The sequence below is a fragment of the Python bivittatus genome, unplaced genomic scaffold, assembly GCF_059951505.1.
Source record: "Python bivittatus isolate LINGU-HERP-01145 unplaced genomic scaffold, Pbiv_v1 ctg000070_np1212, whole genome shotgun sequence".
NCBI classification, from domain to species: domain Eukaryota; kingdom Metazoa; phylum Chordata; class Lepidosauria; order Squamata; family Pythonidae; genus Python; species Python bivittatus.
Genome location: NW_028277034.1, coordinates 23093888 through 23115914, shown reverse-complemented (window position 1 = coordinate 23115914; position 22027 = coordinate 23093888). Strand labels below are relative to the sequence as shown.

At 38.1% G+C, this 22027-nt stretch overlaps 1 protein-coding gene across 9 annotated transcripts in view; it reads right to left on the bottom strand.

Annotated features, from left to right (window-relative positions):
• The window catches only part of ZNF827 (zinc finger protein 827), a 154218-nt gene extending 132444 nt beyond the window's left edge, over positions 1-21774 (bottom strand). For 2 of the 9 annotated variants that reach the window (XM_088132798.1, XM_088132799.1), the window contains exon 1: positions 19987-21014. In XM_088132798.1, the coding sequence (XP_087988924.1) occupies positions 19987-20323 (337 nt within the window). In that variant the 5' untranslated portion in view covers positions 20324-21014. Of the gene's footprint in view, positions 1-19986; positions 21016-21159 lie in introns of those variants that run through there. The other 7 variants (XM_088132795.1, XM_088132796.1, XM_088132793.1 and 4 more) reach the window with 5 other exon arrangements.
• Between the last annotated feature and the right edge of the window lie 253 nt (positions 21775-22027).

The following is a 22027-nucleotide window of genomic DNA, read 5'->3' as shown; positions in this document are numbered from 1 at the left end:
CCTTCATCATCTTCTTCTTCTATTTTATTTTAAAGTTAATATATCATTACATTTGCTGTGGAAGCTTTAATTGTCCCATGGAAATTTTATATTATCCTTGTCACTAACCACTGGGAGTCCTCTGTGGATTTGGCTGTATATAAATCCAACAAACAAACAACAAAATACCTTGCCTCAGCAAGTGGCAGCATCTGGCTGACTTTTTTGGGCTCAGAACCTAAGCATGGTTAGGCCTGGCTATTACTTGGATGAGAGACCTCCAGGGACTACCCGGTTGTAGACTAGACTAACCATTCTAGAAGACAAGGACAGCATTTCTGTTCTGTTGCCAAAAACCTTAATGGACCTGTCTGTGAAGTTCCCAGGAGTAAAGGTCAACTCAAAGAGAACTTAACTTCATGTATATCTTGACACAGGAAGATGGGGTATGCCATTTATTCATCAACCTTAATCAGGAAAATAACTTGGGTTAGCCTGTGTCTGAACTTATCAAAACATATTTTTATATAATTAATAATATTCTATAGAAGTAGGAATGGGGTAAGAAGGCATAACTCTTCTTACAGTTAATTGATTAGCCAATTCCTTACTTCTTCAAATAAGATTTTTCTTCTATAGAGTATTTTTATTGTACATTATCAGTACCTATTATTAAGAAGACATTGCTAAAACAATTGTTTCACATTATCAAAACAGTCTAATATTACCACAACAGTTTCAATGCAATTAGAATAATTTTATTTTTAAAAAATCATTAAAAAGAATCTCCTGGACTTTTACATTAGAAAGGTTACTCATAAGAAAAGTATTTTCAGTTAATAAAACACAGCTGCTATTTTATATTCATATAAAAGACTGGTAGTCCTATACATGGGCTAATGTCAGTATAATATAGCTGAAAGCATATGTTCAATGTAGTACAGAGATGAAAGTGATATAAAATCTGATTGTCTGACCTCCCTCCAAAATATAATTTAGTATTATTATTGTTGTAAGATGCCTCAAGTTATTTCTGTAATTGAGGTGGAATACAAGTTAAATAAATAAATGAGGGGGGAGGATTCTGAAAGCATCAATCATTATTTTAGAAACGTTTGCTTAGCTTCCCAGAAGTTAATAACTGAAACAAAGATGTAGATAAATGTAACAAAGCATTAAAAAAACATATAAATTTGTTAGGTATTAGGTAGCATCATTAGTTTGGTAGCATATTTAAATAGAAGAGGCAAAGGATTCTGAGGAGCTGCAGAGTTATGAATATGTAGTGATGGCACAAATGATAATTGTTCAACAGCCTATAAATTCAAGCGATTTGGGGGTGATTCTATCTACTAAAAATAGTATGTTGTTCCAGAATAACTATGGCAAAATTTGGAATGAAGTGAAAAAAGATTTGGTAAGATGGGAAAAATTACAATTGTATCTCATGGGGAGAATTTCAGTGATTAAATGAATGTTTTGCCTAGGATGTTGTTTCTTTTTCAGACTATACCGATTTTGACTACAGATTTACTGTTTAAACAGTGGCAGAGAGATATATCTAAGTTCATTTGGCAAGACAAAAACCCGAAAATTAAATATAAATTGTTACAAGATGCCGAGGAAGGAGGCGGCCTGGGTCTGCCTAATTTAAAATTGTATTTTGACGCTTGTTGTTTGCTTTTGGAAGCATTTACTAGAAGAGAAAATGTGGGAGAAATGAAGTGGTTAAAATATAAAGATTTATTAAATTTTGAGGAGGGTGAACCAAGTTTTAAAACAAGACAACAGTTAGAATTAGAAAGTTTTATATGTCACTGGTTTACTCATATGCAATTGTTTGAACATTTTAAGTTGGATAAAAAGAATGATAGATTTGATGAAATATCTTATTTTGAGACTCAACTCTGTATAAATGATGAGCATGTCATTGCTAAAATGTATAAGATGTTGTTACAGATGAACTTAGAAGATGAACAAGTCAAGGAATGTATGATTAAATGTGCTAAAAACTTTGGATACAATATCATGTTGGAAGAATGGGAAAATATGTGGAACAAAGGTTTGAAATTTACGTTGAATTATAATTTGAAAGAGAATTTTTATAAAATGATGTACCATTGGTATTTAACTCCTGATAAGTTATCAAAAATGTATATTGGTATAACAGATGTTTGTTGGAAACGTTCACAGGGTGAAGGAACCTTTTATTATCTTTGGTGGACTTGTGAAAAGGCTAAAAAATTTTGGGACCAGATATGCATTGCTCTTCAAAAGATTCTTAAAGTGAATATTCAAAAAAAACCCAACCCTGAATTGTTCTTACTGGCTTTGATGGAGAAAGGATTGGAGAAACAATATGGATCTTTGCTTCTATATATGATCACAGCCGCAAGACTGTTATATGAGCAAAGATGGAAAGACTCACAAATACCTACAGTGGAAGAGTGGATTATTAAACTAATGGACTTGGCTCAAATGGCGAAACTAACAGCTTTAATAAGAGATAATACTGTTTCTAAATTTGTCTCCTCATGGCAACCCTTCCTAGATTACGTGCTTGGGAAAAAATGAAGCTTTGATTGTGGGATTTAATGATTAGATGGTTTGTGTTGATAGAAATAATGTGAATTAGGATTAAATAGTGGTAAGAGATTAATTTTTTAAAAAAATTTGTACTCAAATCTGTATTGCAGATAGTCGGAAGTCACTTTCTGTTTTATCTTTCTGCTTGATCTCACTCTTTTAGTTTTTGTCTTTTTCTTTTATTTCTATCTTCTCTCTCTTCTATACTTTCTGATTTGTATTTTAATTGTACTTTTTATATATCTTAATAAAAGTCTTGATTTTAAAAAAACAGCCTATAAATTCAAGCTGTGTTCTATAAAGACTACTTGTCTTTAGGTAAATATTGTCCTTTCAGTATTTACCTAACTTTCTGGCAGCTAAAATAAAATTTAATATTCTTTTGAAGGCAAAACACTGAAATTCAAGTTTTCATAAGTCTGTAAGAGATTCATTATACATATATACACATATGCAATTAAGCATGACATTTTCAGAGTCATTAGTTCTGGAGGAAGAAATGGCGGACTGAAGATGGTTCCGCAAAAAGCAGAGCCGATGACCTCAACAGAACAAAGAGCCAGCAAGTAGAACAGCTCTTCGAAACCTCTCGGAAAAGGAGCCCACAACTGCTCCAGACAGCTGTTCCTTGTGAGGAGACTGCAAGATAGCGGTCTCTGGAGGGTTTAGAGCTCTGGGAGATAAGGGAATAGCTATCTTGCTCAAACCGTGGTTGGTTCACATACTTCCTTTTCTAATCACTTTAGGAAATTGCTTGTTAACTGCTTTTCAGCTATTAGAAACCTTTGGATTGACAAATTTGACAGCACTGGGTAAGTTTCCTTCAGTCCTTATTGAAAGAAAGTTTTAACTACAAGTTTAAGAACTTAAAAAATTTGGGTGGGTGGGGAATAAACAGCAAAAAGTTGATCAAAACTTTGATTTTAGCAAGTTACAAACAGACTAAGGGTCCAGATAAATTTGAAATAAGATTTTGGAATTAATTATAAAGAATCCTTCCCATGAGAAAATGTTTTTGTTCTGATTAAAAAAAAGAAAACATAGCAAGATAAGATTTTAGAAATTGGACACTAGGGGGAACTAAAGATTACAATTAAAGGAGAAGAACACATAAACTCAACTTACAATTATAGAATGAAGCAAAATATTCTAACATTGGACATATTGAAGGATATTTTTGAAAAATGGTCTCAGAAATTAATATTAATAGTGCCAATATAAACATCTGGCTCTATGGAGAGACTGTCTAAAAGACGTTATGGAAGAGGAACAAGTTTTTCCTTACAAAATCAAGACTGAGTTGAAGGTAGATTTACAAATTATTTTCCAAGAATGACATGAAAAAAGACTGGACATACAAAAGAAATCAGTTGATTTTTTAATAATCAAAAGGGATATACAAACATGAGAGTGACCTGGACAATTTTCCTACATTAGATTTACAAAAGTGGCTTGTTAAAATTTTGAATTTCATGAGAAGGGACAAAGAAAAAATGAAAAGAAATCAAGTTCTACAACTTTATTTGAATGGACTAAAGATTAAGATAGATAGAAATAAAAGGAAGGAATATAAAGTAGGTTTATTTGATCAAGGTTAAAATAGATATATTGATATTTCTGGTAACTCTTAATGGACTTTTTCTGATATCGGAAATGATGATGCTTTATAGATTTATCGAAAGGAGATAGGATATGGGAAGAAGAGATCATTTGTTGTATTTTAAGAGGAGATGATAAGTTACTAAAATTGTTTATACTTGTGATGAAGGTGAGAAGTCACTTCTTTATATATTTTTCTTTTTCTTTACTATATACTTACTTTTCTTTCTTTTCTATTTCTCTATTTTTCCTCTTTTTTCCTTTTCTGCACCTTCTACTCTTTTTTATTCTTATTTTTTAAATTTGTATTGTAATTATAATCTTTAATAAAATTACTATTAAAAAAAGAGGCTGCTCTGAGCTGATTGTTAAATATTTTGTAGACAGAATGTGAACTTATTCCCTGAGTGGTCAAAAACTCTAAGGACAAATAAAATAAAACAGGCCCAAAGAGGCCCGAGAAATATCATTGCTATAGAATGTTGAAGATGTTGTGAGGGAAGGGGTAGAAACAGATGAAAAGAAGGGATAAAGTGGTGGTGGTGGTGGTGCTGGGAAAATGGATTATCTTAGGAAATAACACAGGTGGTGAACAGGAGCACTCCATGCTACAAGAGTTGGTTGATAGTCCTGCTTGTAAAAAAAATATTCATTACATATTATCCAAATCTGAAGATTTGCAACTGATCTCTGTTTTATTGCTGCTATCACCCTTCTACCATTATTGCATAATTTATTATTAAACATTTATTTTTAAAGAGTATTTACATACCTGCCTTTCACTGAAGTAAACTGTGGTATATTAATAGAGCCTTGACTTTCCACTGTTACCACCCAGACAGTACCCAAGATGTTAAGTGTAATTTGAAATATCTTTAACAATCACTTTTGAAACAAACATGTTGCAAAAACAAAGTCATGGGATTCTATAGTCAGGGTATAACTTCTGTATTTAGTACAGTTCCTTAACCAGTTCACTTCACTCCAAGGGTCACTTCCCTGCCTCTCCACAATGGCTCTACAGTGTTAGACAGGATTCCGTACTGCTGCCTCAAACCCCCCCAAAATGGAACAAAATATATTCCAACACTGCATACATGTTAATTATGCAATTCAGTGAAGTACTGAATTGAATTGAATTACTTTATTGTATTATTGATTCATCAGTCAACTAGTGAAGTATAGAAGCCAAAAATTATTCTGGACATTTCCTTTTCTGCAATTTATTAAGGAAAAGACCATAAAGCAATTTTTAAACTAAAAAAAAATAAAAATGGATTTTAGATTCTGGCAAAAAATCTGCAAAGCAGGAAATAGCTAGGAAAATGTATCATTTTTAGGCATACATCTGGTATGCTTGACACTACAGATCACTATCACTCTCTGGCAACAAATCTGGGACTCTCAAGTGCTGGGGAGGGGTTTGGTTGTGGATACATCAACAGCTAATGGCAATGATCAAGATTTTCCAATTTGGTGCCCTTAGATACAAGAAACTATCATCTCCAAACTCCTCTTCAGTTTTCAGAGATGTGTTGGATGACATCTAGAGGCTGCAAGAATGACATTCTCCTTGCACAAATCCCAGGTCCAAATAAGTGCTCATACTGTATCTGTGTGTCTACATCTAGTATGACATTGAGCATATCCACCAAGGAAAGGCAACCTTTGAGGCTAGAGGCACATTTGGAATTTTGAGGCTACACACACTCTCAAGATGGCTACCATAATGTCAAAAGACATTTATTTTCCAGAAAGCAAACTGGGCTCCCAGGATGTTATCTATCACCCCAGTGACAGATCTTTCTGTCTCTTGAGTAAATGAATGTTAAAACCTAGCACTTTAATTTACAGCATGTCAGCTCCCTATTTATTTTTGTTCAGTTAAAATTATCTTTTTAAAAGTAACATAGGATAAGGAGCATGAGCACCAAGAGGAGTGTTTGGGGACATCCTGCTGCTTAAAGACACCACATTGTCTATGCCTAGTATATATACTCATAAGCAAACTGAGAGCTGAATTTGGGGTGGTAAGTGCACATTTACTCACATGTGCATTCAGCTGCTTAAATTGCTGAGTGTAAGGAAACGGTATATGATGTCATTCAAATAGCAAGAGCCATTCAGAACCATGCAGTGTATCTATGCAAGCTAGACTGTTGATTACTAGGTTTTCCTACAGGCTGATTTCCTAATTCATTTTTGTACAATGAATGGGACTTTACCAGCAATGTACAAGTGAGTGAATGAAATATAAGAACATGTAAAATAGCATCCTGATATTGAGAATCAATGCAATTACATGCAAGCAAATATGCTTAGCGTATACCAGTTACATTATGCCTACTATAGTGTCCCAACAGACTAAGCCTTCCCTAACTTGGCACCCTCTGGTTTTGTTGAAGTTACCTATTTCAAGCCAGGATGCCCACTGGCTCTGAGGGGCATCAGAATGGAGAATATCAGACTAGGAAAATGTGGCTTTTTAATCAGGAAACACAGCTATGGAAACACTAGAACATAATTGGAGCCTTTATGGATCAAGCTAATTTAGCTCAGCATTCTATTTCCCACAGTGATCAATCCAATCCTATGACTGAACCATCAGAAGGGTATGAGGGAATTGGCCTTTCTTGCTGTTGCCCTTTATAAGCTATGTTGCATTAGGACTGGTGACTAAGAGTAGGCTTGTTCTTCATGAATTAGTCTTTATCTCCTTTGAAAGCTAATTGAGGTAGTGATAGTCACCACATCTTATGGCAGCAATTTATACAACTTTCACTGAGTGCTGAAGTATTTACTAGTGTCTGCTGTGAATTCCCCACCTTCTAAATGATCCCAATTCTCATGCCATGAGCGTGGAAGAAAAGGTTATATACAAGTAGTCCCCGAGTTAAGAATTCCTGGGTTACAGATGACCCATAATTAAGAACGGGGCCTATTGTAGCAAAATTCAAGTTAAATACAAAATGGTTTGAGTTCATTACACAATACTACTTATACAGTATTATACAATAATACTGTTCCAGCTTACATACAAATTCAACTTAAGGACAAACCTTGGGAACAGAACTCATTCTTAAACTGGGGATGACCTGTATATGTAATTTTATGGCCTTATTCATTTCCCCCGTTTTCCCCATGCAATTACTTTTTGAGCTACAGTGACCAGAAATATACACATTATTTCAAGTGCACAGCTACCCAAATGTTTGTTGACAACACTGGCAAATTTTTCAGCTCCTTTTCTGCCATAATAAATCCTAAATCAGCCACATCCTTTCTTTTAGTACTCAAGTGGCAGGACAGGCCAAAAAAAAAAAAAAAAGAGCTGCTGCAATCAGAGAAGGTGTGGCACAGAATCCTGCCTTCTTCACTCTGCTGTGGCACCAGGGTGCCAGTAGCTACAGCTGTCTGATGCCAGTGGCTGATCCTCTTACAGTTAAAAAAAAAAAAAAAGATAAAACTTCAAATTCAGCTGTAATGTATGTTTACCTTTGAGTAAGCCTGAGGAAATTCAGTGGGACTTCCTTCAAGGATTAGGTAGGCATGCCGTTCCCACTCCAAAAGCTCTGAGTGGCTAAGCTTATTTTGTAATACTTCTGCTATGTTTTAGGAACTATAAGACTGATGCTTTTGTTGCAACAAATAACATGATTATGCCTCTGGAAATTAGAGCTATGTTGCCACAAAAAAGGGCAGACATGCCACTTAAAATTCTGCAATCTTTAATTATTCCTACTGCATTTACATCAGGAGTCAGAAAAAGTTTCACATATCCTATCTGTTGGCAGCCCTCAAGCATTAACAGGTGACATAAGAGGCCAGATCTCACAGAGATAATTTATTATTGCTTTTAATTGGTTTGAGCCTAATTCTGCAAGCTGTAGCATCCACTGTTACATTTAGTAAGCACTGTGCATCTGACTGGCCATTTATAATGCTTTCATGAGCCTCCCCCTGCCCCATTCATCACTGTACTTTAAATATGGCAGTGTTCCCAAGGGTTCAGTAGTCTTGTTGCCTTTAGCTTGCAAGTACATCTCCAATCTACACTATCAGAGCAATTTTGTTTTTAATAATTCCTATGGTTCTATCACAAATTACAGTTTTCTTCATTAGGAATTTTTCTTCCAACAAATGCCTTGCATTATAACATCAATGGGGAAACTCAGAGAGATATTTGTTTTGCTGCAGTGTGTTTCCTTCACCAAAGACAGCTGCTTTCTCAGGCCCTGAGAGGATTCTTTGGGGTTAACAAGTAGAGTCAAATAAGAGAGGATGAGGAAACTACCAGTACTTCTAGGCTAATACGATAAAAGAGAACACTCAGGGTAGAATAGGCATTGCTCACGCCAAGATGTATCCTTTCAAGGCATTGTCTTGGCTTATGACCCACAGAAGAGTCAAAGATTATATAATCAATACAGCAAGGTTAAATGCAGGCCCTTCCTCATTTTTTCTTCAAATCAGGAGAAAATTGTGATTTAGTAACATTCCTAGCAATAACCATAAAAATGAGTTTTGTGACCAATTAATTTATTATGAGTAAAAGCTTGACTACTGTCCACGATTTATGTATCATATTTTTATACCAACCAATTACAAGAGTTACACTGCCCAGTAATGAGACATCAGTGCCTTAGCCTCACTGTGTATATGTATGAACTGAGCTGGAGACATCCCTATTTCAGAATACTATTTCTCCATAGGACACTGAAAGTCAGAAAGAATCTATAAACCCTGGTGGACTTCTAAAACCTGTTGCATCAGATACACTTGATGAAAATAACTTTATTAATATGAATCTTTAAACTGCTGCAAGACACTTTGGGATTACTAGATCAGATTAATATGGCTTCCCCACTAGTAAATAAATTTTCAAAATTTGTAATTCCATTAATCTAACTCATCCCATCATCATTTATTGCTTTGATAATCCCCAGCGAATAGCAAAAGTAGGAGGTTAATTGAGCCCATAGTGGGTTGGGTCCCTGGTCGCTCAGGTCTACAGATTAGTATTTCCTAGGTGACCTAGAAAAATAAATTAATACTAGAAAAATAAATTCAGAGTGGTTAAGTTAGATAAGAAGCATTATAGACTATATCATCTGTTTATGCTATAGGGTTTTTGCTTTTGCCAATCAAGTGATGCAATTTCATATCAACTAAAAGACAGAGAGAGGCATGGACTTTTTTAAGGAAAACATGACCAAACAGCAAATCTCTTTGTAGTATTTATTAATTTATTTCCTGTTTTTCCTCCAAGAAGTTCAGGGTAGGATTCATAGCAGTATCTAGAGATGGAGAATTTGGTTGGTCTCTTTTCTAGGTGATCTGATCCTGATTACACTTCCCAAACTAACTGAAGGAAAATTGGAACATAATGTATCTTTTGAATCAAACATTTCTCCAAATCTGCAGTGCAGTTCTTAGCTTAAAAACTGCATAGAAAAATGTTTATTAGGAAATTATTATATGACGAATAGCTATACAGTATATGTAGCTCCATATAGTAAATAAATTCATATACAGAAACAAATGATTTTCTGTGCAAATTTTTAAAATTCACATACAATGGGGTGAAACTAAGTTATGATTGACACAGACATGTATCAACTGTATTTGCTGAGCCATATTTTATACATAGATTTCATTTAATTTTCAAACAGTGGGATTTACCCCATACCCAGAGAACTTTATTGCCAAGTGGAGTTTTGAATCTAAGACTTCTTGTCTTAGCACAATAATAATCAATAGACAAACTATACTTTACCTAGTAATCAATTGCATATTAAAGATAACTCCTATTTTATGCTCCTCCTAGAGGAAAGAATTGTTTGTACCTTGAAATCTGACTGAAATTTATCATACAATTATATATACACGCACACACACACACACACACACGCAGGCAACTTAATGTTTGATTATGTACTGTTACAGTACTGTGCTACCAGCAACTCACCTTCAACAAACCCCATGCACTGATAAAGGCCACCTTTTTAATATCTATTATCTGTTTCACACAGTAAATTAGAAGCATGTCTATGTAGTATTAAACATGGCTAACATATAAGCCACAAAGAAACATGCTAGAATAAGAAACATAACTTTGACTATTTGCGTCTAACAGTTAACTGGTGAAGGTTATACCAGTTACTTAACTTTATTTATTTATTTAGGCTTCTATGCCATTCCACTCCAACAGGAATTAGTTAATTAGACTGTGCTTACTCAGAATTTAAAATCTTTTCAATCTCAGAATAGGCTACTATCTATTCTAGTGCACTTTAAGTTTCTACAATTGTTCTTCCAATCATCCTTCACAGACTTAGAACTGCATGAAAGGAAAAGCAAGGATGAGTCTTGATGTCTCTTTTTTCTCTACCACTTGAAGTAGGCTTCAGGTTAGTGGAAAACAGAATCCTAACATAACCCTTTCTTGCTTTAGTCTTCATATACCTCACAAAATTGACTGGCATCAAACCTGTGTTTTATATCAAACTCTTTGTGGGGCAGCAAGTGTTACTGGAAAACATTAGGGGATAATCAATATTCACTCTCACAAAACTCTTCCAGTTAGATTTTGGTCATGCAGAGTACTTTGAAAAAGTGCCACAAAATCTAAATGGATGCTAACTGTTAATGAATGGGGTCAAATGAGCTACTGTATTGGAGGCAAGACTTCCTTTAAAAAGTTTTGCTCAAAAGAGAAAAACAAAAAAGAACTCAGACTTTGGAAAAAGAAATGCATAAAATCAATGAAAAAGCACATGCACAAAGACACATAAAGACTTTTGAGGAGCCTAAGTCAAAGAACAATGTTGAACAACAACATAAAAAAGTTTAATATATTTGAAGAAGAAAACCAAACAAGGAGACTAGGGATTTACTGGATGACAAGGCACTGAAGTTAGGCTAAAGAATAGAGACTCCCCAAGTCCAGACACTGTTAAAATAAATACAAATCCAGAGAGTTTAAAGAACTCAGACACAAAATTGCTGATTCTCTTATAAAAGCTCAATTTATCTTTAACGAAGGTACTTATTCCTGATAATTAGAAAGCAAGAATATAATATAAAAATATGTTAAATAAATAAATATATCCATTTTGGGTAAAGTGGCAGAAAGTATTATTAAAGAAAAAAATCATCCACCATATAGAAAAACAAGTCTTAGGAGGCTTCTGCCAAATTAAGTCTTCTTGTCTCACTAATCTCCAGATTTTTCTGAGAGTGTTGGCAAACATATAGACAGAAGTGCTGCAACAGATATTAAACACTTGAACTTTCAAAAGCATTTCACAAAGTCCTTTGCTAAAGTCTCCTAAGCAAACTCAGCAGCTATGGCATGAGTTATTCTCATGGATTGGTAATTGTTTAAATATCAGAAACAGTGAATAGAAATCAATGGATAATAAATTTAAAATTGCAAAAATGTGGAGGGTAGGGTCCCCCAGGCTCAGTGTTGGGACCAATGGTTTTTAACACATCTATACATTATCTGGAGTCAAACGTGAGCAGGGGTGGGCATGTTTCTTGATGATACTGAACTGTTAAGAGGGTAAAGTAAAAAACAGTTTACAAAGGATTTTTTTTTTAAAGTGCCTAAAATGGGAAACACATTTTAGCACAAGCACACTGGTACTACATTTTAGTGCAATGCATATTGGTTCTAAAAACTCAAATGTCATATATAATGGAATCTGATTGGGCAGTGATAGATCAAGATAGCTGCATATGACATCCTGAATCACAGGTACTGGTCTTTAGCACAGCACAGGAATAATTAATTATAAGCTTCTAGTTGCCCTCTATGTGGCAAAGAATGTTGGACTACATGGGTCACTGGTCTGATCTAGCAGGGGCCTTTTTTTTACATTTGTATAAAACGTAAGGATCTAAGTCTACTCTAGTCCAGATAGCTCAATATTGTCTATACTGACTAGCAGCCGCTCTTCAGGATTTCAGACCCTGGTCTTACCTAGCGTTTGAACATGAGAACTTCTGTATCTAAAATATTAACTCTACTTTTTCCCTTTATCATCAAAAAAGATTAATTTTCAGTCTTGATGATGAGAATTATGTGCCATGGATGAAAATAAATACTTTTTTATTTATCTATATAAAGATATACTTATCTTTTCAAAGAAAGCAACGATATAAATAAAATTGCCTGAAACTGGCATTTTTAACATGTTTGGTTGGGGAGAACTGCATACCATTCTGTATTACTTATATTATTTTTGTAATATAGATAGCATAAAAAGTTAAAAACACCCTTGAGCCTGTATTCATGAAGTTTTATTGGCAACATTACAGAAGTGGTTTGTTATCTCTTTATTCTAGGATATTTTTTTTTAACTTTTCAATCTAGACAATAACAATGAAACAGGTTATACAACTATGGCTAATTTTATGATTTACACTACTTAGCAAATCAGGCAGAAGAAACTGGGCACACTGAAGACCAGATCCATCGCTATTATTTACATTACATGTTATTTACAAAGTAAACGAAAACATAGCTTTATGAATCTTTATGCTGGAAGCCCTTTGGCCTTCCAAAAAGTCCTTAGTGGTAGGTCATGCTCTCATTATCTAGTTCTGGGATCTGTTTTGATTCAATTACAGAAATTACTAATAGTTAATTCTAAATTGACCAGCTCTTCCTAACCCTTCTGTTTTATATTGTTCCTTAATCCCTCCTCCCATTCTGACATGCTGGGGAGAAAAAGCTTTTACAAATTGGGTGATGATTTTGTCATTCATTTAAGAATACATTCTGTTCCCTGTTTCCCTGGACACAGTTGTGCCTCTTACGAAGTTGTTTATAGAGTCAGCACTTGAACTTTACCTTCATTTGCATCTTTACCATGTCCCAAATGTCACTCAAAGGAAACTAAGAATCTACATGGCTGAATAAGAGCAGTAGGCATATTACACTATTACACTTATTAAAACATAAAACTATTACTCAACTTTGGACAAAATGATACTAAGAAAAAAATGTTTTAAAAATAAAACAAAACTGCTTCTTCTGTTTACAAAGGTTGGTATAAACAAACTGATGTTTTCAAAACTTTCAAAACAAAAAGACTGATAAATAGATATTTTCAAAATTTTGATTATATCAATCGTTTTAAACATAAGAATCAGATAGGCACATGAGAATCAATCATTTTAAAAAGCACATAGATACCATTTGAATCATAAATACAGTGGGATGTCCTACAATGACTGTGATAATATTAAATGATTGACTGGTTCACATTCATGATTTCAGTATATACTTTGGTACTATATTAAGGCACCCTAAAACAGTGAAATGATAAAAATAAGAAATAAGAAATGTGTCAAATATTAAAGCTGTGCACACTTCAAAAATGATTTGGAAGTGTGATTTTGTAACAGCATAGCACCATTATGCTGATCATTAAAGCAGCTGCATCTTTTTTTTTCACATTCATGCAAATGCCAGGAAAAGTAGTGCATGCTTTAATGAATAGCAGAAGATGCTATGCTCATGAGAGAAATGTATCTACTTCTAGGTAATTTTCAAAGCATACAAGCTCTATCAAAATTTTACCCTTTGTAAATGTTAATATATCTGAGCAAGATACTGTAGATTATGAAGAACTGAGGATTTACTGGTTAGCTCTGAGATTCTTTGGGAACTCTAAAATCCTGAATGAAGGTTCAACTGACACATACAAGTTTATAAACTTCCTACTATTATTCACTGCCTTTAACCTTGGGTGACTTTTTTTTTTTTTTTTTTGTCTGCGCTGAGTCATTGCTGACCCTGCAGTGACTGCTTGGACGAGTCCTTGCAGTTTTCAAGGCAACTGTTTTTCGGAAGTGGTTTGCCAGAGCCTCCTTCCTAGGGCAGAGCCCAGCTGGCGAGCGCAGGAGGCAGGGTTTCCGTTGCTTCGCGCCCTTTTTGGGCGCGCACGGTTTTTCGTGCTTACCGGCAACTGCTCCCAACTCCTTTTTTGCAAGGCGCCGCCAGCATTTTTCCTCCCACCGGAGTGAGAGTCCCCATTTATCTACTCACGTAAGTTTTCGAACTGTTGGGTTGACAGGAACTGGGGAGGAAACAGGAGCTCACCCTGTTTAATGCGAAGGCTGGACTCGAACCGCTGAAGTGTCAACCATTTCTGGCCGGCAACTTTCAGCGTCATTAAGCCGCTGTGCCACCGCAAAATAGAGCTATCCATACTTTGTTCATACTTGTGGGAATTTCCAAGTATGCTTGAGTATATACACTGTAAATTAAATAAAAACAGACTTTTTAAAAATCCTCCAGAATTGTACAAGAATCTGAGATTGTCTTGCCCTAGACAATCTATGATGATGAGGTACCACAGACTTTCATTTCTGCAGACTTTTACCATGGTTGCTTGAAGGAACAGTTCTACATTATTTCGAAAGTTCTGACACTAGCTTCATATAAAAATATTGACTGTCATATGGCCTGTCCCGAACCAAGCTCATTGACTTGGGCCAAACTCAGAAAGCTTCCTAGATTTAGAGAACACTGCAGAAGAGATAACACTGTTAGTGCAATCAGCATGTGCAAAAGCTTTGGAAATCAACTTAATAACATTACCAGGCAATGTTGTTTTGTGCCTTCAAGTCAGTGTTGACTCCTGGCAACTGCCTGGACAAGTCTCTGAAGTTTTCTTGGCAGATTTCAGAAGTGGTTTGCAACTGCCTGCTTTCTAGGGCTGAGAGAAAGTGACTGGCTCAAGGTCACCCAGCTGGCTTCATGCCTAAGGTGGGATGCAAATTCACTCTCTCCTGGTTTGTAGCCTGATGCCTTAATCATTACAGCAAACTGGCTCTATTACCAGGCAATACTGACACATAAAGTTTACCTGTGTCACAAAACCTCACAAGATCATGATTCTGTGGCACAGGGAACCATAAAGCACCCCTTTGCAGCTATTTCACCAAGAGCAATAACATACATCTACTATCCATTGATTTCTAAAGTTAGTTTGCATCTGTAGATGCAGTCTCTCCCTACATCAACCTATCCCATCTTTAACATGTGCATCCATGATATTTTTTATTTCCCACACTTTAATGTGGTGCTCACTATTCAGGTACAGTATGTTGGGTTTATATATATATATGAACACAGCAATAAGGATATATAGAAATAAAGTTAATGATATAAATAAAGTCTAGCACTTCCAAAAGTGTAGTATAATAAAAAGGGGGGGGAAATGGTATATAGCGTAGAATAATTATTTCTACTGATTGTAGTTGCTGCATCCCAGGCTGCTTGCTTATATATACTTAATGCGTTCTCACTTTTTTTCTTGAAGCATATACGGTTTAAAACTGTAGTCAATCTTCTTAGCTAGCCCAGTATTTTATTACGCATTAACAACAACAGCAAAAAGCTGGCACAGTTTATGAGAGCATTCACATGGCCTCTAAAAAGCTATCTGCTGTAAACTCTGATTCATGAAAGAGATAAGTAGCAAAGTGGAGTTGTAACATATTATACTGAAATCTTGTAATCCTGCACCCATTTTCTGGGAATTAGTCCCATCATACGCAGTAGGATTTTCTTCTGACTATCCATGCATATGAATTATTTCATTTCTCTCATTAAAGATCATAAATTTAAAACTGGAATCCTACATTCATTGCTCAGCCATTAAACTCCACTGATCTCTTTGCTAACACATACATTGCTAAGATTTAGAAATCAAAGTTTTATCTTAACTAGAACAGCTTAAAAATTATCTTGTGTGGCACTGCTAAAATTGCAGGCAATGATCAACAGATCATTTATGATTTCTTGTTTCTATGAAGTTAAGTCTGCTTGTAAACCTTCCTATTTGCATCTTTACCTCTAGCTGGTAGGATACATATCTGCAAACTCTCACTTCCAAGTCAGAGCTTAGAGTGCTGTTCCAGGCAAGTTCATACACTACATGATCAGAAATGTATTTTGCAAACCTTTTGGATTTGTTCTCCTTTATATTATGAAACTTTCCAAAGCCTCCAACCTTTCACATTGGATATAATTAATTCCCCTCTTCCATTTGTACTATTTCTTCCTTTCCTGTCCAGCTCCAATTACATCTTCACTTACACTTTCTATCACTTGACAACTATTATTTCCCTAGAGCAACAGTGGATAATCTACAGTCTCAGGACTGTGTGTAGCTCCAAAGAGTCTCTTTTTGAATCTTTAGCATCTTTTTGACCATGCTGCTGAAATTTGAAAGGACAGTTTTCTTCCACTGTGAAGCAAGAAGCATGTAACTGTAATATAGCTCCTAAAATAGGATTAACAGAGTTAGAAAAGAAAGAACCCACCTGAAACTTAGAAAAATTCCAGGTCTTCCCACTTTGTGTCATTCCCCCAAACACTAAGCCCTCAGCTATCCAAAGGTTCCCTTCCATGCCCTACAATGACCTATTGCCCACATATATACCGCTTCCATCCCTATTTTACAAAAGCAGAATCTAGCAGACATCTACAACCCCATCATTCCCCTTCAGTGATTTTATCGGAATAACTCACTTTAGCAAAACTGGAGACTTCTATACATGCTAGTATACTTACTTATTATTAATAACGTATGCAAAATAATTTGTGCTTTTCATTGCTGCTCATATCCCATACTTCCTCTGGGATTGATTCCAAGTATGAGGGAAGATAGTGTAATATTGAACAGATTTTCCAACAAATGAGAATAAAACTAGAACAAGGAACTTATGCCCTCCAGGTGTGTTGGCTACTGGCAATACTGACTGAGGTGAAAAACATATTTTAAAAAATTTGAGAGGGAACTTTTAACCTATGAGCATAGTTTTAATCCCCTATCCATTTCTGCTACTTTTATGGATAAAAACAACTTCAAACCCTTAGCCTATACCTTCAAAATTAGAAGCAATAATTACCAACCTACCATCCCTATTAAAATGCATACCAAATGTTCCCTATAAATGCTAAATATTTTTTTCTTTCATTCGGGTGAGACAGCCATAAATTGAAAAAGGTTCAAAGAAAACCACTAGTAGAACCATCAGACATTATCAAATGTCTCCTCCTTAAAAAAATAGAAAACAGAATTAAAATATATAGCTGTAATCGTGTGTGTGTGTGTATACACACACACACATATATACCCCACACATATGAAGTAAGAGTACACTACACTATTTTCACTCCCCATTCCCTCAAAGCAGTTTGAAACTGACCAACAATCTCCTTCAATTCTGCCAAATTTAAAACACAGAGAACATCCATAAGAACACCCTGAGATCTCTCAGTGCTCTCTCCTGCTGATGAATAGGAAAGTAACAAAATCCTCCCTCCCCACCACCCCAGACTCATATTTTCAGTACATGATGTGTGGATCTGTTTAGCCATTTGGAAGAAAAAAAAAATTATTTTGATTGTTTCAAGGGGAACCTTCCTGGCTGCAAGGATGTCATTCCTTCTGTTTCTATTTAAGAGCCAATGTGAATGGAAAAGTCAAGAGGTTAGCATTTTGATATTTTTTGCAACCAAGCACTTTTCACAACAGCTCTAACCATGGCTGTTTGCTACTGCAGCTGCAAAACTGCAAATATTTGCAACTTTTCCCAGGTTTGCAGAGCTGAAGTGAAACTGACAAGAGTTGTAGATTTCCCTCTTCTCTTCAGAGAACCAGTAACAAGGCTTCCTAGATTTTCTTCCAACACTTGCCTTGAACTGGATCAATTCATTTTATTCCAGAAGGTGAGGTTGCAAAAGAAAAAAATCACCTTTGCTCTGATTGTCTTTTTTAGCACTTGCAAAAGTCAAGCACATTAGTATGATGGCATTTTATTTTTATCAATATCATTTCTGAAATGCAATATTGGATAAAAAAAAAGTCTAAGACCCAATCAATCACCTAAATCCTTAGTTATATTTACTCTCAAATAAAGTCAAACTATTATCACATGTTTAAACACACCTAGCTAGCATTGGACATGTTTGTTAATTTCTCATGCTTAAAAGCAGTCACTGATTAAAATATATGCAAAGTTTAAAACACATTTGTTCAGAAATAAGTTATTTCAAGTTCAGTGTGACTGGTTCTTTGAGAAGTAAGCTCAGCTTGTCACTTCCTTTATTGTGAACTGTAGAATACTTAGGTTCTTTTCAAAGATAACATAACAAATTTATCTAAACTTCCCACTGAAAACAAACATCACAAATGCCTCACACACACACACACACAATTCTCATGTTTCATGGAAGCTTTAATAACATATTAAACATTTTTATTTTGCCAAACATACTGATGATAAAGTGGAGCAAAGGCAGGTTCACATTTCATTAGCAATGAGGATAAATACAACCTTCCCTTTCTGAGGCACACATATCTGAAAATCATTAGAATGTATTAAAACTAAGCATCAAAGCTGAAGAAACATGATAATGTACCACATTTTTAAAAGCTGGGTTTTTCACAGTCTATGTTCCCAAAGGCCACTGCACCTTGTAGTTTAATAAATGTTCACTTCCCTACAAGCAGCTGGCCTGAATGAGCAATAAAACTTGCAATTCGGGGGGGGGGGGCGGGGGTAAGGTTAAAATACAGATACATGCAAAAGCAAAAGCAGAAACCGCCTGTTTGCAAGACAAATCCTTCCTGAATGAGCTAAAATGGAGACAGAATTTCATCTCTGCCCTGGAGAAACAGACAGAAAGGGCAGCAGCGCCAGGGCCAGGTCAAGGTCACTAGCAGGGCAGTTTGCAGCTGCTTGCATTGCTCTCTTCAACAGCAAACACAACAGGCCTTCCAAACTCTGTGCCCAGACTTTACACACACTCACACACACACACACCAATTAAAAACAAAACAACTTTTTATTTAAAATTCTCATTTGCTCATACATTGGTCTCTATGGTATTTCACAACTAGGCACTTTTAAAACACAGAGGTCTCTCTCTCTCCTTTCTCAGATTCTTGCTAATCATTACTATCATCACCTTTTTTTTCTGCCAGTGAGCTAGAGAATAGGGTAGTAGTACAGCAAAAGGAGTCCTTTGCGGGTTCAGGAAACTCACTTATGCAAGCTTCCTGAACTAGGTTTTTATATAGAAGCAAGGCTCTCACTTTAACTATAAATATATTCGTTTTAAAATCGTGAGGCCGACGGCGGGGCGCGAGCGTTGGAATCGAGCCCTGTGCTGGGAGGGGTCAAACAGGAAGCCCTTCAGCCCTGAGTTTACGCGGCAAGGGAAAGGAGCGCTGTGTGCGCGCGCTCCCCGAAGTGCCCTGCCATGGCCATGCCATGTCTCTCCCCACCTCAGCCTCGGATCATGTGTGCCAGGCTGATCCTGTATTCCGGGAGGGAAGGGGGGAGGCAGGAGAGAGGAAAAGTGATGTGATCGTAGGACAGATCGGCGGGAAAAAAAGTGGGAGGGGGCTTTGATAGTCTCGGGAGTCTTTCCCTCTGTAAACTATCGTCAATTATACAAATGGAGGGGAAGTAATCGATCGCGCTTCCTCCTGCGACGAGGGCACGGTCACTCACCCTCCCACGCACACAAGCGCCCCTCTCGCAAGGCACTCGCCACCCGCCAGAGTCTTAGTTTCCCTTCCTCTCCTCTCGCTCCCCCTCCCGGGTGAACTTCAGGTGACCGACCGTGGCTTTGACACATAAGCAGTTCAGCCTGCCGACAAGGAACCTCGGGGCACAGCCAGGGAGGGGCCGAGCGAGCCTGCACTGAACGTCGGTGCGGGGGCAGGGAGAGAAAATGACCCCCCAAATCCACCCCCGCCTTCATTCCTCTTTCGCTTGGAGACCAACCAGAAGGAGCCGAGAGTCTCTTAAAATCTGCGTGTCTCTTATTCGTCCGGAGACATTTCCCCTTCTTCCCCGTAAAGAATGTCCGATCACTTCTCCATTCCAGAGGGAAGCAGAAGAAAAAGTTAACTGATTTGCGAAGAATTGAGGAGGAGGAGGAGGAGGAAGGGGGGCTGCTGGCGGGGGAAGGGGGGAGCTGCGGTGTGGTGTGTGCACTGCCCGCACCGGGTGTGGAGAAGTGGGCGACGTGCACTCTCAGTCTCTCCTGCCTTCTGCTGCTCTGGTCTGGGGCAGAGACGCGGAAACCTCTGGCTCGCCCGGACTGCATCTGACCCTTCATTTTATTGCAGCGAGGAGAAGCAGACTCCAGCTCGCCTGCCGTCGCCGCCGAGGCTATGCCGCCGCCTCCGCCACCCCCTCTGCTCTGCAGGGACCTCGCTTGCCACGATCTGCCTCTGCCCCCCCGCCCGCACTCCTCGGCGGCGGCAAAGCGGCAGACCCGGACTCTCCTGTGTCCCTCTACGCGTTGCCCCCACCCCGCCGCTGCCTCGCCCTCCCCGCCGCTCTTCGCCTTCTTCTCCCGCCTCCTCCCCGGCTCCGAGGCCGACCAGCCCAGCCGCAACCTTTAGCCGGAGACGGACCTCACAATCGATTCCGCACAAGACGCCAGAAACCTTTCCAATTGCGACTCCCCACCCCAATAAAAAAGACCCCCTTCAGACTAAAAGGAGAAACCCGTCCGCACACGCACACAAATGCACAATCAAAAGAAAGGGGAGGGGAAAGAGCTAGAAGAGCGAAGAAAGAGAGGAGGGAAAGCCACACACACACACACACTCACTCCCTCTCTCGCGCGCACACAGACGCACACATACACAGACACAGAGAGAGAGAGAGAGAGAGAGACAGCGAGGAAGAGAGAGAGAGAGAGAGAGAGAGAGAGAGAGAGGAGAAAAAATTAAAAGGGCACAAGGCTGTTCATCACCAACATGGCTGCCTTAGCTCAGACCTAAAAGAGGCATAACCCGGGCGCTGTCTTTGTCAGTTTCACCTCTGTAACCCTAAACTAATGCACAAAACAACGGAGGAGGCTGCAGAGGGGGAGGACGGAGACAGGCAGAGACGGAAAGGGGGAATATGGGGGGAGATAGAGGGGGGAAAAAAAGGAGGACTTACGTGAAGAGAGGCGCTTGGGTTGCTCCTGCTTCCTCCTGGGCATTTTCCCCCCTTTTCACATTCTCCTCCTTGGTTTAATGGGAGACCAAATTAAAAAAAAAAATCCCAAAGAGGGACAGAGGCAGGCACAAAGCGGGGGCAAGGGGGGCTGCCCAGCAGAGGTTGCTTTTCTTCTTCTGGGCAATGGGGGGGGGGGGGAGGCGGTTGGAAAGCCGCTTTTCCTGGAGCCAAGGAGAAGAAGGGATTCCCCGCTCCCCTTTTCCTTGCCCTTCCTCCCCCACCTTTTCTTTCTCTGCCCCCCGGTCGTGCACCTGGTTTGTCCCCAGTCGCAATATTCTTCAATGGAAATGGATCTAATGGACGAGGGAGATTGTGTGCTCATATGCGGTGTCAATAATGAGGGCTGGTGCGGCGGTGTCTATGGCTGCTCCCTGTGTGTCTCCAAGCCCCTAACTAACACTAATGCAGGGATCAAAGGGCAGCGGCGGCGGCAGTGCTCGCAGCTCACACACAGGCTGGGGAGAGAGAGGGGGAGAGGGAGAAGAGGAGAGAGAGAGAGGAGACGAGACACACACGCACACAAGGCAGAGCGAAGAAGGAAGGTGCCCCCAGGCTCTTAGGCTGTACTTTACACACCGAACCGCGAGCGCTCTTCCTCGCGAGGTTCAAGGGGGGACAAAGGCGGTCGCCGCCAGGATGCGCCCCCATTTTTTCCTCTCAGAATCGACGCGGGGAGGGAATGGGGAGGGGGGAGTCCCACGTCGATTGCAAAATAAAATGGTCTAAGAAATATTATAAAGGTCAAGTCGGTGCGATAATATTTTGGGCGTGGAGAAAGGAAGGTGATCAAATAACTAAGCTGAATTAT